This window comes from Pinus tabuliformis, chromosome 2_1 (assembly GCF_031772625.1).
Source record: "Pinus tabuliformis cultivar Carrire ecotype Pingquan chromosome 2_1, CPIR1, whole genome shotgun sequence".
Classification (NCBI taxonomy): Eukaryota; Viridiplantae; Streptophyta; class Pinopsida; order Pinales; family Pinaceae; genus Pinus; species Pinus tabuliformis.
Genome location: NC_142299.1, coordinates 598,807,745 through 598,824,421, shown reverse-complemented (window position 1 = coordinate 598,824,421; position 16,677 = coordinate 598,807,745). Strand labels below are relative to the sequence as shown.

The following is a 16,677-nucleotide window of genomic DNA, read 5'->3' as shown; positions in this document are numbered from 1 at the left end:
AGTGTGTATTATGATTATATTTAAATGTATTTCTGTAAAAGTGTTTTTTACGTGTCATATAGCATTTTTCACCACAAACATGATGGCCCTTTGTCTTTTTAATCTTGGTGTAATGCAAACTTTTCCCATTTTATTTTAATATCTTCCTATAATATGTAATATTTGGTACTATAGTATTTGAGTTGGTAATAGTTGGTTATAATAATTTTAACTTTTTTTTATAAAGCCTTAAGTATTACCATATGTAATATTTAGTTTTATTAGTGTGTATTATGATTATATTTAAATGTATTTTGTAAATGTGATATTGTGTAAAATTAGAATTTGATGAGAGGTATAATTTATATATATTTGTATTGGTAGATTTCCAATGTAAAATTACAATATATTTTTACCATTTTTCAATATTTTCTTTATATTAAAGTAGAAACATTTTTAGGTGGAAAGTATGATTCTAAGATTTTTATTGCATTGTATGTATTTATTATTTTTAAATCTAATTTAAATATATTTAAACTAAGTGAGTATTTACAATGTGGCTTTTATTCAATATGGCAATTGGTTCTTACTTTTCAAAATTCAATAATTAAATTAAACGGGAAGGAATACTAGCTATACAGCCTTGTTTAAATCTTCCTTTCTTATATCTTTATTTTTTAAAGAATAAACCAATTTATCATAAAAACATAACAAATATTAAACATCAAAGGATTAACTAATTATTTTTACTAAATTGAATGAAAATAAAATAAATTTTCAATCAGAATGAAAATAAAATAATATTCATTGTCGAAAGAAAATAAAATAATATTCAATATTGAATAAAAATAAAATAATATTCAATAGATAAAATGAAAAAAAACAATGAACTAATTATTAACTGTATGGTACTTTATATTTTTGTTCTATATACATAATTTATAATGAATGTCTGGACACTAACATTTTTTATAATTTATGATTGGACGGTTCCACAAGATATTCCTCGGCTCGTTAGTGATTTAAGTCGGATGGCCCCACCACCTTTTTTCCTTGGCTGGTTTTGAATCTTACTTTACAACGCAGATACGCAGATATGTATGTTCAAATCCAATTATACATTTCACGTGCAGTCGGTCTTATGCGCCTTGAGTGCTAGGACAGACAGAGCTCCATTTCATCGGACAGGCAGGGGACAGATGGTTCCGGAAAGAAAGGCTGTTTGGCTAGCTTTGTCTGACTGTATGTCTAGCTTTCTTTCTGGCTGACTGGCTGGTTGGCAATAAAGAACTCGTACTTTCACCGGCCGGGGAACTATGATGCTTGGCCATCTCACTCTGATGACTGAGATCCCAATTATATATGTCATTTCAGGCCATGAAAGGAAAGAGAAAAACATTTACGGCTACGAAAAAATTTTATTTTTATTGAAGAAGAAGGAGAGGCGGGAGCGGGAGCGGGAGGAATATCTATGGTCGAGGGAAAAAGTTCTTCTGCAGTTTTATAAAAAACTCTACAGTATAAGTAGTGATTTGGTATTTTCCAGAGTTTCTATGTAAAGAATTGTAAGAAAAATATTTTCGATAAAAGTTTTTTCTCAACTTGCTCAGATTCAAACCATTAGAGCCCCTTAGGGGTTCCAACCAAGGAGCACGGAGATCCCAAAAACACATCGTTTCCTCTTAAAAAAATAATTTCTCCAATCGGAAAACGCATAAAGTATTTACCTAAACCAGTAAGTCCTTGAGCCACACTAGCTCCAAGACGTTAGTCTCTAACTAAAAAAGTAAAAGCTTGAGCTTGAGAGGCTTCTGAGCCGGTGGGCCATAAAATTCAGTGGGATAAACAGTGTTGTTGAACCAAACAAAACAACAAGCAATAAAACCAAAAAAGGGCATATACAACGTCATTGTGCAAGTCTTATCTTTGCCTGGAGGATTTGCAAAGAGATTCTATACATCTGCAATGTTAATATAAATATTCTATTTTAATGTGAAAGGGTGGTACTTCTTTCACTCTATGGTTTTCCCATTTAATCTTTAATGGAAGCAATGCGCTAATCAGCAGCAACAGGAAGAATTAGTGGAAATGGGCGTTTTTCAGCAGAAACTGAAAAAGTTCATGCCCCATCTTTCACAGGTTGCAGCTCAGGCGGCATATGCAGGGATGAACATCCTCAACAAAGTCGCTCTGCAACATGGAATGAACCACTTCGTCTTTGTGACATACAGACAAACTGTTGCTACGTTGGCCATTGCTCCTTTTGCTTATGTTCTTGAACGGTATGAACTTTGTAAATTTGTTTTTTTTGTAAGTGCATTACTAAATTATACATAAGCTACTTTATATTTGAGAAGGCGATATAATTCCACTAGGCCAAGATTCCTACTCTCAGATATATACTTGGAATAAGTTAGAAATTAGTAAAAGGGTCCAAGATGTTCATATAAAAGAGAACCTCATGTTTGTCTGCAAGGGTCATCCTGCAACACAAGTATTTCGTTTCTGCTGTGTTGTGGTTGATTCTGTGTCTGAAGGAATATAGTCACCAAAATTAATAATGGAAGGGTATGACATTATGCTCCAGCAGTGCTTGAATTCATGCCAAGGAAAGTTTTACCTATGTTATCGTATTCGTATATCCTTTGCTGGGTATCTGAAAACCAAAACAGGGAATGCAAGATAGAGGATGTGGGAGAGGATTCTAACTGAAATTTGAAGTGCTAATGGTTGGCAGCCTTCCCTTTAATCACAACTTCTTTTGCTTCCTCCTGCTTTCTGGCTCGCTTGGCTGAATTGCTGCCATGCTGCAGGGGATTGTGATTGTACATCTGATGTATCTCCTTTAATTTTCATATTTGTTTTAACTATGTTTAGTATATGCCAGGGCTAGCCATTACTGGATGGAATAATGATGTATCTAGATGCTACTATTAGGATTGTGCCAAGCTCGGCAGAGCTGGGATGTTTTTTGGGATAGTTTAATTCCACAAAAGTGGTTTCCATTTTCAACTCCTCTCATGAAGTTTGAACTTGACGTGATGGGACTTAAACTTACCCAAACCAACTGATCTACATCTCATAAGTATGTATTTCCCAATCAATTTTGAACCAATCGGCCATAAGTATGTATCTCCCCATAAGTATAGGCTGGGGCCAGCCATTACTGGATGGAATAATGATGTACCCAGATGCTATCATTAGGATTGTGCCAAGATCGGCAGAGCTTGGATGCTCCTTGGGATAGTTTAATTCCACAAAAGTGGTTTCCATTCTCAACTCCTCCCCATGAAGTCCCCATGAAGTTTGAACCTGACGTGATGGGAACTTAAACTTACTCAAACCAACTGATCTACACTTCATAAGTATACAGTGTCTCCCCATAAATTTTGAACCTGAACTGCTGGGGAGTAAAGCTTACTCAAACAACTGATTTACACCTCATAGGTAAGTATCTCCTTTGACTAAAGCCTACTCAAACTAACTGTTTTACCTCTCATAGGTATGTATTTCCTTTGATTTAAAATTATGGATTTTTTTGAGGAATTTTTTTAACATTTCAAGTGAGAAGTGCAATAAATGCAGACAATATGGAGACCTTTGGCAGGAAGATCAAAAGATTGAACTAGTTCACCAATCTGCTGCGATATGAGAAGGAGATTCCAGATTATCTTCCTTAATTAAACCTCCTGTAACTTGAGAAGAAGAGACACTTCATCATTCAAAGCCGCTGAATGTTATTCTAATCTAACCATAGTCCATAGTTCTATACTTGTTGCTGTTATTATTCCATTCATTTCCTCACAACACAAACATATGTTGCATGAAGCACCATCAATTAGCTAAGTAAGAAGTAGCTTAGATGGTGGCACTTCATTTTTTATCAGTTATCTCCACGTTTTTAAGTTCTCTCACACACTTATCATTCTCGCCATTATAGCAGTTAACACACGCTCTATCCTCGATTGTTGCAGACACCATAGACCGCCTATGACATTGTCCATCTTTTTCCAGATTTTCCTCCTTGCACTCTGCGGGTAAGTGTGGTTGCAATCTGTATATTGCTGTTGTTTTCTTTCTGCAATGCTTTCAGAAATACAAATCAAGTAGGGGACTGAAGTGGAGAGAACTTTTTTTTTGTATGCAGAATTACAATCAGTCAGAACTTTTGCTTAGAGGGATTGTACTATACTAATTCTACTTTTGCTTCAGCAATATTAAATTTAATCCCACCCATCACGTTTGTGATGGCCACTAGCCTAAGGTAGAAGATCGATCTCGATAAATTCCTCCCGTTGCAATTCCCAAATTAAAATTTTCGATTACGAATCCTATTGATGTAACTAAGTTAGGGTTAAATCCTATGGTCGTGCTTATTTAAATGTGGTTCGTTCAGATTGGAGAATGTCAATATTAAGAGCAGGAGAGGGCAGGCAAAGGTTGTGGGCATCATTATTTCTGTAGGTGGGGCAATGGTGATGACATTATACAAGGGGCCTGAAATTAAAATGCTTACAGCCAATCTAAATGCATACAATTCCAAAGCAAACAACACGGTTTTGGGGTCCATGCTGCTTTTCGGGGGCGTTGTCTCGTGGGCAGCGTGGATTATATTTCAGGTGACCATCACCATGATTCCAAATGTCAATTTATGTCAATTTTATCTAATACTCGGGCATCATCATTCTTATTGCAGTTGTAGATTCCATTTGTATTTTTGCGGAATTTGAGCGTGCCCCTGTTCATAAGATTCCAAAAAAATAAATTCAACAAAAATATAGTTAAAATTGCAAATTGACAACTGGGATTTATGTGTTTAACGCAGGCTCCAGTTGTGAGGGAGTATCCAGCTCAATTATCATTAACTGCTATCATGTGTTTTCTTGGAGCACTGCAGTCCGGTGTGATTGCTTTGGTATATGCGCATAAAACATGGAGCGTCTGGATTGTTGGTTGGAATATTGAGCTTCTGAGTTATGTGTATTCGGTATAGATATTTACCTGGTTGCATTTGTTAGTTCATTGTTAAAGTAGGTAAGATTGCTGTTTTGGAATCTAATTGATAGGAGGCAACTCAATTGTTTGATTTTGTTTATGCCCTTGGATTTCAAAATATTCCTGGAAGCCACAATCTAGTTAAGTTCAGAGCATGTGAAAATAGGTTAAATTTTATAATGGATCGGAATGCATGTGGTTGTTTCAGGGGTTGATGTGTTCAGCATTTGCAATATATATTCTCAGAAGTCACAATCTAGTTAAGATCATAGTTAAGTTCAGACCAAGTGAGCATAGGTTAAATTTTATAATGGACCGGAATGCAATCGCATATGGTTGTTTCAGGGGTTGATTTGTTCAGCATTTGCAATATTCGTGCAAGCGTGGTGTATACACAAAATGGGACCTGTATTCGTAGCAATCTTCGATCCAGTGTGTACCGTTGTAGCAGCAATCCTGCAATATTTCGTTCTTCATGACAATCTTAATACAGGATGGTTAGCATATAAAAACATTTCCTGAACAAATTTAATCAATTTCTGCCATTGTAGATTTATTTCCTGAACAAATTTTAATCAATTTCTGCCATTGTAGATTTTTATAAGCACAGATCACATTTTAATGTTCACTGTATAACAGTTTCTATTCTCGTGGATTTTAATGTTTAATGTGTGCAGTGTAGTGGGAGCAGTCTTGATTGTAGTGGGTCTGTATCCTGTACTATGGGGCAAAGCAGAGGACTATAAAAACGAGTGTTCAGTTGAAGTAGCTTGCTCCAGTGAAAATACAGTTGAAGTTGAAGATGCCCATGATATGGACACCACCCTTGACATTTCACGGCCATTATTACAGAATCGGTTGCATTAGATCATCACATGCGTTGCCAGTGATTGAATGTACTTCCACATTTTCACCTGATAGAGACAATGCAATGTCTCTGGAGTTTTAAATAATTCCATTCGCTAATAATCACAAGATGGATAGGAAAACTGCAACTAAGATCTTAGGCTTATATAAAGACCTGAAACCACAAATGTTATGAACTCCAAAAACAGCTCTCTGCAAGAGTCAATTTATCACAAAGTGATGGTCGAGTTTGAATAAAGTGTGTGCCAATTGCACAACATATTGTTCCTGATACTTAAATAACAAAAGAAATGCATTCATCCAAATAGTAACATGAAAGGAAAGCAGGAATGTAGTTAGGAATCAACTTTATAAATGAATGGTAAATGTAATAAAGACGGATGATCAGGGGTTGGGAAAAAGAAGGGAAATTGTTTCAAATATAAATATACTCACAGAGAAATAGTGGATGGAATGATCTCTTTTGCATTAAGATTTTGGTGGCAGGGCTTGAGCATTTTTATTGTAATTTCTTTTTGGTAGTTATTATGAGTTAAGAATATGTTTCAACAATGTTTCGAACCATTTTTTAATATATTTTTTTAATGGTGAAACCATGATATCATGCATAAATTGAAATGAGAATATTTCTTTTTCAATTTCTTTAAATTCAAAGTGCATATGTTCCATTGGTACCATGTGGGCTTCATTATTGTTAACAAAAGTAACTAATCACTCCTTAATTTCTTATTTTCATTGTCTCATGAAGCTTTAACCACAGTTAACTCTTCCTCCAACCATCCCTTCATTATGAGTGTAGATTCTCTTATAAATTGTGGTCCCACATGATCTTCAACACTTTTAAGTTTTTATGAAATGCATTAATTTTAACATTGATCCTCCTGCAACTAAAAAATGATCCTTGTAGCATCTATATCATTGTTGAACGTTCTATTTTTAGAATAAACCTTATTGATTCTATTATACTTGAGAAATGAAAGTACTTAAATCATTTTTACAAAACCTATCATGTTCCAAATCTTTTGCAATTACTCTGTAAAGCTGAAATTTATATTTGGCATATTTTTTAGGTTTTACATAACCTTTCAAGATTTTAAAATTATGTTTAGTCACTTATTAATGTTTTTTTCCACACACAATCCCACTCCACTAAGTAATTTAGCAGCTTTCTTTACCCATGTTCATGTCCCTGGGGTACTTTGAGGCATCTAATTTGGAACAACAATAACTAATGGCTATAAAAACAAATATTTAGGATTTAACACTTCCTTTAGCTCATTTATTTCCATTTTTCTTAATTTCATATTTTCTAGTTCTTGCTTTGAAATAGAATAAGTGATAGCATCCCCAATAATCATATACAATTTGAGGAGTCCAAAAGTCCAACTCTTGAAACATTCACTTATGAGGTCCATTTTTTTAGTTATTTTCTTATTTTAAACGTGGACCTTTTCTATCTGGAACTTCCTTTCTTCTTTATTATATTCTACATCGTTAAAGATTGTTATTAAAAAAAATTGGTTTCTCTTTAGTTAATTGTTTTACTATCCACTAGCTTTTAACAATTGTCAATGCTACCCAATGAGGTATAGTAGCATTGTCTACTTCCATGTTAGCAATGTCTCTTCATACTTCGAATTATGTGAACCATTTTTTACTTTGGTTTCTCCTATTTTTCAACTATTCTATTGTGTACATTTTTTTAATGTCAATATAAGGGGGGCGCGTCCATCACCTCATCAATCACGCCTTTCATTATTCTCTTCTTTACTGTTATTTGAATCTTGTTTTTCTTGTGTAGAGGAGGAAATCCTATGTGCTTGGAGGATAGAAGAAGATTGTTTGTTGGTTGTATTTCTACCTCTTTGCTTTGTTTTGGTCCTTTGACATTGAGAATTATGTAACACCCATTTTTAAGTCCCAAGAATAGATATTTTTTCTATATTTGTATTGATGTAAATTCATATTTGTTTAATATATTAAAATTGCAGAAGAGAGCATCCAACATAGATCATGTTGCTTCAGAGGGAAATTGTGAGGGGGAATTGGTAAAGTTTCTTATCTTATCTTTAATTAAATTTTTAGATCTCTAACTTGGTAGGTTGACCTACCTAATTTCCATTGGTTATGATAAAAGTGGGGAAGTGTTACCATTTTGCTCCATAGGTATAGGCTACATACCCCTTTCTAGTTTCCATGTATCCCAAGGAACGAAACCAAATTCTCATAGTGAATGGAGTAGATGCATAAGGAGAAGGACCACTAGGGAGAATGTAGAGAAGGCAAAAAGTTGCAAAGTGCATGTGGGTGAGTAGAGAGGTAAGAGAGCATATCAAACAAATAGAACACAGTAAATAGAAAGGAAAAGGGAGACAAAGGATAGGAGAGAGTATAACCATGAACCCTTTATATTAACGAGAGTGTCCTCCATATCCTTTACTCTAATTTGAGATCTATGGAACTTGGAGAGAAGCTTCCTCTAAAAGAATTAAATCTAGCTCAAGGGTGGTTAACTGTAAGAAATATTATAGCATAGTTGAGCCTACAATTCCCCTATTCATCTTATAGGAAGATTAAGTGACTTACATATGTGTGATTATTTATCTTTTTTAACAAAAGAATATTATTTCTTAGTGTTTTCATGAATATTACTATGTTGGGTTATTGAGTATATTTTTAATGAAGAGCTAGAACAATGTTTAATTATGTTGGCTACTTTGTATGAGTGATGATTTGAATGTATTGTATAGTTTTTCTTGAGTTTTAACTATTACTTCCTTCATGAATGAACATTGTATGTAAAAATATTCCTTAAAGAATGTTTTCTTGTAATGGTTATGATATATATAGTGTCTTGGAAAGGAATCAAAAGGTTCATTTGAACCTAAGGCTCTTCTTGTTTTCTATTACTATGCTAGTGTTTCAGAAGAATCGAAAGGTTGATTTGAGCTTAAGGATATTCTTGTTTTATGTTACTATGTTGACCCTCCCAAGCCGGATGTAGGCTATAACAATTTTTTTGTATCTTTGTTTGATTGAGAAGACTTGAAGGTTCATAAGTGAGGGGAGATTTTTTTTTTGGAGGTAATCTAGATGGTTGGGCTATTTATTTTTAAGAATCATAATTGAAATATGAAGTTTGTATCCCTAATGAGTGAGATCATTTCTTTTTAGTTAGTTGAAGTTGAGAAGGCTTGGACATTGGCCATTTTATGCCTTATTGTGGTGGTTATGTCATGATGGAGATAGTTTTTGGGATGCATCAATATGTTGGAAAATATTTATGAGCCTTCAAGAGCTTTGGGGAAAATGCTCTACTTCATAAGAGTCAATTTGAGTCCTTTGAATCTGATTGGGAAGCTTAATTGGAATTTTTTGGAATTGTGTGGATTGTTAGAAGAAGTTGAGAATTTTTGGGATTGGAGTCATTATCCACAGCTCTTGGTTACATGGAATGATAAGATCCATATCTAATGTAATACCCCTACCTATTTTTGATGATGCAAATGCATGTACTTTTGACTTTTGGGCTAGTGAGATGGATACTTTTGACTCTTATGTTGGTGAGTCGAATGATATATTATGTGGTTTGCATGCGCATTTAGTTGCATTGGATACTGATGTGCCAATTTTCACTAAGTAGCCAAGGGAGCCACAATGTAAATATTGTAAATTTGTACATATTTTTATATATTTATAAAATAAGGTTGGTTGCAGAGCCTACTCCATGGAAATAGTATTGTGGGGGACAACTCCAGGAAAAAGGAAATTGTTGAGCTTCTTTTGGTGAAAAGTGCACCCCAGGGCCCATGTGGCTCTAGAAGGTTCAACATGTTAAGATAATTCCATGCAGATAAAATAAGTGTACTTTATGATGTGAGGGATTCATTCAACCATTCATGGTTCGATGGAGAGGATATTTAGGCTAGTGACTGAGGAGTCAGGGTGTCCTGGGCTTGGACTCTGGAACTCGCTTGGGTGAAATTATTCAATTAATTGTACCAATGGCATGCATCTAGATTTTATGTGATGCCTTAAGTGGATCTGGGAGATGGGAGACTCTGAGGGTTTGTTAGACTTGATTATGGTTTGGTACCATGGATTTTTTTTTGGGGAACGTGATTTGGGGATAGTCAGAGAGTCCTAGTTGGCCTCTGACTCCAAGTTTGGGGTTTATTTTGGTTCTATTGTTCGAAACTTAGACACTGGACAACAACAAGGCTCCTAGAGTCGTAAGTTGAGATTGTTCTAGCCAACTGTAAGTCTCCCTAGAAGGTGGGTACCACTAAGGGACTCTAGTTGTGCCACTTGGGTGTCGGTCAAGGGAACATGAGCCTATTGCTAGAGATTGAGGCTACTGGGGTTTGTGTCGTGCCTAGGGTTTTTGTTGTTTGTTATTCAACTATTTCCTAGATTTGTTGCCTCAGCTCGAGGGTGACCTATGGTTGAGCTTTTTAACCACACAGTCTCCGGCTGGGCGGAACGTGGAGATCCCGTAACCAACCATCTCCTTATTATCATATAAGTATTCAAATTCGTGTACATATATGTTTATTCTTATGTTGTGTTAAATTAATGTTCTTATGTTGAAACCCTAGCTTCAAGAAAACTGGAAGTATATTGTTGATGTAAATTATTTATGTTGTGTTGTTTAATTATGTTGTATGTGATATTTAGTGCTTGCATGACATGTAGTACTTGACTGCCTTATAATTATAATTCCCGGGAAAAGGGAAGAATTCAGCATGTCTGCTACCGCAGATAATTTCAGATAAATTAATGGTGCATGTAGTATTGGTTGAGTGGTGTTTCACAGTTAGAGGCCAGGGAAATTACAGTGGTATCGGATCCAAGATATAACATTCAGTCTGAATTTGGCCAAATTTGGAGTAGATTGAAAATTGAAGGTTTCTCGCCAATCATTTGAAAAAATTCCCAATGTGAATAATGGTGAAACTTCACCCAAGAATGAGAGTATAGGGGCCATTCTAATCTATTCAGCTGATGGAGGGGTGGTTATGGTTTTATTAATTTATGAAGTAACCAAGGTGGGGAATTTCTCCAAGAGGAACTCCTCACTTTCTTGATCAATATGAAAGTCTTTAAGGTAAATATCCTAGAAATGTTCCATAAAATCTTTCTTAATGTCCTCGTATTCGGTGACTGTTTCCCCCTATGTTGGATCTGAGATATGTTATTTTTTATTTCTCTAAAATTTTCTTGTTTATGGAAAAACTTTGTATTCCTATCCCTAGCAGATTGCCAAGTGTTTCTAGATTTTAACGCCCAGTATTCGTCTTCTCATTCAAGGGGGGTGTGGAGGGCCTTGAATGTCTCAGCTTCTTTTTGAAATTCAATTTATGTGACCGTGGAAACCCCAATTTTTGCCTAAATGGATGCAAAATGTTGTACCATATCATTTATTGCATACTGCCTTTCTGTTTTATTCTCCTTGAGCCAATTCTGAATATCTCCTTTTAGTCATTTGATTTTGGATTCCTAGATAGAGATTGCCCTTCCCTCCACCCAATGTGAGCAAGAAAGAGAGCTCAGATCAGAGAACCCTAGAGAGTCGAGCTAGAGGGGGGGAACCTAAAAGGAAAAGGCCCAAGATTATGGGAGGGCGAGAGGAGGAGGCAGATAGGGCGAGGATACTAATCGCAACAAGGAAGGATAAAATATTTTAAGCACATATTCAAAGATAGGATACTGTCAGATGTGAGGAAATAGTCAAGTTGAACAGCAATATGGCTAATACCAGAGCACTTATTATTCCATGTGTAGAGGAATTTAGTAGGTTTGACATCAAAAAGGTTGAGATTGAGAATTATAACCTTCATTTTTTCTTGTGAGGATTAAAGGAAAATGGAGCCTCCTTGTTTCTCCTTTTAGCCCATAGAGGTATTGAAGTCACCTCCCAAGATATAATTGTGTCCATAATCAAAGTTTTGCAACTCTGTCGAGGACTTCAAACACTCTTGTTTTTCTTGAAAATGTGTTGGCATATATACAATGACTATAATACAATTTTGTTTCAACGCTAAAATTTAAAGGTAGTTGCAATATAATGGGTTATTTTTATAGAACACACCAGTTGCATTTGTGTTGAATTCCACATCGTGTAAAGGCCTCCCAAAGCGCCTCTCGAGCTTTCTGCTATCATATTTATTTTCCCCCAAATTTTTGAGTGAATGGAGGAAATTTATGCATCACCTAACTTCATCTCCTAGAGGAGGGTGACAAGTGGTCTTTCCTTTTGGATTAATGATTTCGCTTCCATTATTCTTTTCCCAGAACCAAGACCCCGACAATTCCAGGATATGATATTCATTATTTACTCTTTGAAGAGGGTGTCCCTTTCGCAGGGCCTACTATGATTCCTTTCTTTCTTCCTTTGGACCCCTAGTTTTCTAACTGCCGATGGATGGTATGCTGAAACCCTGGCTATTTATCTTTTTCCATTTTTTCTAGCAGTGTCTCTTTATTTTTTTCTCGACCCAATCTTCTAATGTTCATGTCCATACCTTTAGCCTTGCACCTTTTCATTTCTCGTCAACTAAGCTCGTGGGTATTGCTGGTCCCGTCAGTTCCACGGAGGATAAGAAATTTTCTTTGTCTTCCTCTCCATCCGTGGCATCTTCTTAGTTACTTGGTGTTGCTTTTCTTCAGGGAGTTTCTTTCTACTTTTGCGGGGCTGAAGCGAGCTTCTTAGTCCTGAGATCACCGAGGTCAGTATCTCTTGTGGAAAGGAAAGAACCACCATCAGCCTGGGACACTGCCAGGGCCACATAGCGATTGCCATCCACACATGGAACACCCTCTTGACTGGAGGCCCCCTGGGGAGGGTCAGGCTTACTTTGGGTTGAGCCCGCATTCAGGGGGGAGGCCTTAGCATTTGCATAGGTCCCATTGTGTTGATTTTTTTTTTAATTGTTTCTTTGTTTGACTTGCTGCCAGTACTCATTCAAGCCTCCTTACTGACTCTTCGAAATGTCTTCGTATTTTTGGCATCTTTTGGAAAAAATACCATATTCATGACAAATTTTGAATTTGAATGGCAACTGGTCGTAGTTGACTTCCTAAACATGCATCCAATTACCCATACAAAGATTGACAGTGGAAGGGAGCCCTTTTTCGAGGTCGAATCCCACACATATCCTTGCACAAGAAAATAGTCCATCCTTAGCTCATAGTTAATATACTTCCCCAAAGAGTTCCCGATCAAATGGAAGGTTGTAACGTTCTAGCAATGAAGGGGGAGGTAGGGCAGTTTCACCCAGACAGGGACTGAAGAAGGGACATCACTATCTAGGTTGAAGCTGGGAGTCCATCTATCCAAGTAGAGGTCGTGGGCTCCCATGAAATATGGATCGCTCCTAAAGACCAGGTCTCAGTCCAATCTATTCTCAAAGTAAAAAGTGTAGAAGCACTTATCACAAAATGATGAGATGACTTCTCCCTCAATGAGCAGATTCCAATTCTTTTCGATCCAAGACTGAAACAAGCCTAGAGAGGGCCATAGGCCCATGAGCTGGCCAATAAGGCCACAGTCAGTGAGATGTAGGGCACGAGAATGAGCTTGGGGGGGCCTAATCTCAATCTTTGAAATTTCCTTTTCCTTTTTCACAAAGCGAGAAGGACCTTGCTTCTAGAACTTGGGCACAACAATAACCAAGGAGTTGAAGTTCAGGATTTCCTCGGCTAGAGAGACATCCTGGGTTGGCGCAACCAATATGAATTTCTGGCCAAAGGCTGCAAAAATGACAAACCCGAATGGGAAATGGATGAGAGGGGGGACAACAATGCGAGGAAGGGGAGGTTAACAATGCTCATCAGGAATCCATGGGGTGTGCAGAGCAAGATCAAAGCTTAGAGTGGGTAAGCGATGAAGGCCTTGTTATTCCATACATGTAAATTGTTTACAATATGGTGATTATACATTACATACATCAATACAACTCAAATGAGTGTGAATCCCCCTTCGACTTCATGCGTACCACCCTAGTAGAACATGTGGTGTATCTACGCAGATCGTGGCTGTGGATGCTGGTTGGAGTGGTGCTAGGCATGAATGAGAGGCCCTATCTATGTTATGGGTTGGTCTCCACACCATGGGTATGGCCACATTTAAGCGGGGCTTGTGGTGATGAGTAGGCCATGAAGGGTTGAAGGGTTAATGGAGTATCACCGGGGTCACAGTGACAGGTCTACATGGACTCTCATCTTGCTGAGTTTCATATGAAAGAATCAACCATGGGACGGAGGAAGGCCTTATTCCATTGAGGGTATAGCATCAATGTTGGATAGTAACCATGCCAGGGAGGTGGAACTTAGTTAATCGCATCGTCAGAATCTCGTAAACGGGCCAACAAGTTGAGATCTAATCAAAATTTCAACTGTTGGATGGGGTTTATTTGAGCCATCAAATCTGTCGAGATGCATCATTGCACTAACCCCCATGTAAGCATGAGATCCAACAACACCTTGGCTGTCTGATCTATTAATCTTTATCATTGATGAGATAAGCATATGATTAGTAGGGTCAATGTTTTTAAACCTTGGTTTAAATGTGATATATATATATATATATATATATATATATATATATATATATATATATATATATATATATAAACTATGTGGTTGGCATCATGGGGCCGATATAACTTTTATATATATATGAACCATGATATAGAGTGTTTGGAGTGCACTCAGGCATGTTGTGGTGCATTCAGGCATGTTTATAACATATTGTATGGCGTGGAGCATTACGAGATTTTTGAGGTCTAAAATGGGCCTCCTAAGGAAATTATAAAATAATAATGGAAATAATAAAATAAGATTAGATTACATCATCAAATTTTAGAGAGAAAAGAGACAAAACTATTTTTTCAACTCATATTTTCAACTTATCTCTATATGAGTTTACTCAAAGTTTGATCGGAAACACGGGTTAGATGCAGAATTTGATTCCTCATTCAAGAAGTACTCATGTTGCATACTTTCGATGGACCCCGCTACATGAAAAATAAGAAATACATGAAAAACGTGATTGCAGGGTCCATCAAAAGTATGCAACATGGGTAATTCTTGGATGATGAATTAAATTTTGCATCCAACGAGTACTTCCTCTCGAAATTTGAGTAAAACCTAAGGGAGATAAGTTGAAAATATGAGTTGAAAAAATAGTTTTATTATTTTATTACTTTTTAATATTTGTACTTTCTTATTCCAAAAATGGTGAATCATCCACCATGGTTGACATCATCATATTGAATCCTATTGGTTCTTATAAAGTTTATTTTGGTTGTACATTTTTCTTAGGAGGCCCATTTTAGACCTCAAAAATCCTCTAATGAGCATATACCTTTTATTAAATTGTTAAATTGCTATATATATATATATATATATATATATATATATATATATATATATATATGCTAATTTCTTTATGAACAGGGTTCAAAAATGTCCATCTATATATATCAAATTTTTATTGTAATTATTATGTTATGGATTAAACTTTAAATCTAGTTTCTAATTATATAAGATTTCTTCATTTTCATGAAGAATTGATATGTATTACTAATTTTATACTAAACTGTGTCACTGTGGATTTTGAGAATTCTGAAAATTGCTTAAAACAAAAATCCAATAACCTCAAAATATAAACACCAAATTGTCTGGAAAATCACTTGTAGCTTCCTCTCTCTATCCTCGCCAAGATGATATTTTCAACTGATTTATTGATTTATTGATGATTACATTAAAAAGAGAATTGATATATGGCCAAATTTGTTAAAATGTCACCATTTTTTTATCTCACCCTAATTTATTAAATGATAAAAAATAGTGATTAAATATGAAAATTCTCCAAAAATAGTTCATGTCTTAGTGCAATCTATGTATAGTGTGATGATATAATTTTTTTTTCCTAAAATGAATCACCATCTCTAAAACCCATGGTGATTCGTTCTATCACTCATTGTACTTGTCGTGAATTTATATGCAATAAGTAAACACCAAATTTCTCCATCATTATGTCTATATATGTATATATAATTGGTATGAAAGTGTCATCTAACTCTTAAATTTTGCAGGGATTAGACTTTTTCTAAAGTTATCACTTTAAGAAAATTGCAAAAAAAATTCCTAATTTTTATGGACACAAAATTCTAAGTTTAGAAAAAATCTTAAATGAGTGATAAAGAAAATCCTCTAGTTTGTCTTAATTGCAGTGAGTTTTTCCTGGAAAAGCTCTTAACAAGAGAACTACAAATGGAGTTGTCTTTAGTGCACCTTTTTGGGCTCTTGATTTGTGTTATTTAAACTGGTTTTTTGATTCAGCACCCTAAAAAATCCTCAGTGAATTTCGATTGTATAGGGTTACCCATCAAGCTTGTGATTTCAGACATGAAATCTTGATTTGTGTTATTTAAACTAGTTTTTTAACTGTATATATGGATTCAACACCCTGAAAAACCCTTAGGGAACTTCGATTGTGTAGGGTTACCCATCAAGATTGTGATTTCATTAGACCAAAAAACCCACTAACAAAACTTCCAAAAAGTCGCACTAAAAACAACTCTATCACCAACTCTTCTCTAATAATTTTTTTCTGAAAAATCTCTTCGTAAAAAAGTTTTTAAACTCTTGAGTGAGAACGTTAAATTCCTCCCCCTCCTTAACTATTCCTATTACTAACCCATATATCTTGATATAATGGCAAGCCTCAACCTAATATCAAAGCTGATTCAATTCCCTGGTCAAGCTCGTAGACCAGCGTTCACTCCCTGGTTCACGCATAACAAATAGTCATATACCATCCCTGACTAA

General features: G+C 35.7%; 1 protein-coding gene across 1 annotated transcript; it reads left to right on the top strand.

Moving 5' to 3' along the window:
• The first annotated feature begins 1,956 nt into the window (after positions 1 to 1,956).
• On the top strand, positions 1,957 to 6,316 carry LOC149201878 (WAT1-related protein At3g18200-like). The gene is made up of 7 exons (XM_089399849.1): positions 1,957 to 2,261; positions 3,954 to 4,016; positions 4,127 to 4,243; positions 4,376 to 4,598; positions 4,805 to 4,966; positions 5,320 to 5,471; positions 5,652 to 6,316. The coding sequence occupies exons 1-7, from the start codon at positions 2,068 to 2,070 to the stop codon at positions 5,839 to 5,841; spliced, it is 1,101 nt and encodes a 366-aa protein (XP_089255975.1). The 5' UTR covers positions 1,957 to 2,067; the 3' UTR covers positions 5,842 to 6,316.
• The last annotated feature ends 10,361 nt before the right edge of the window (positions 6,317 to 16,677 follow it).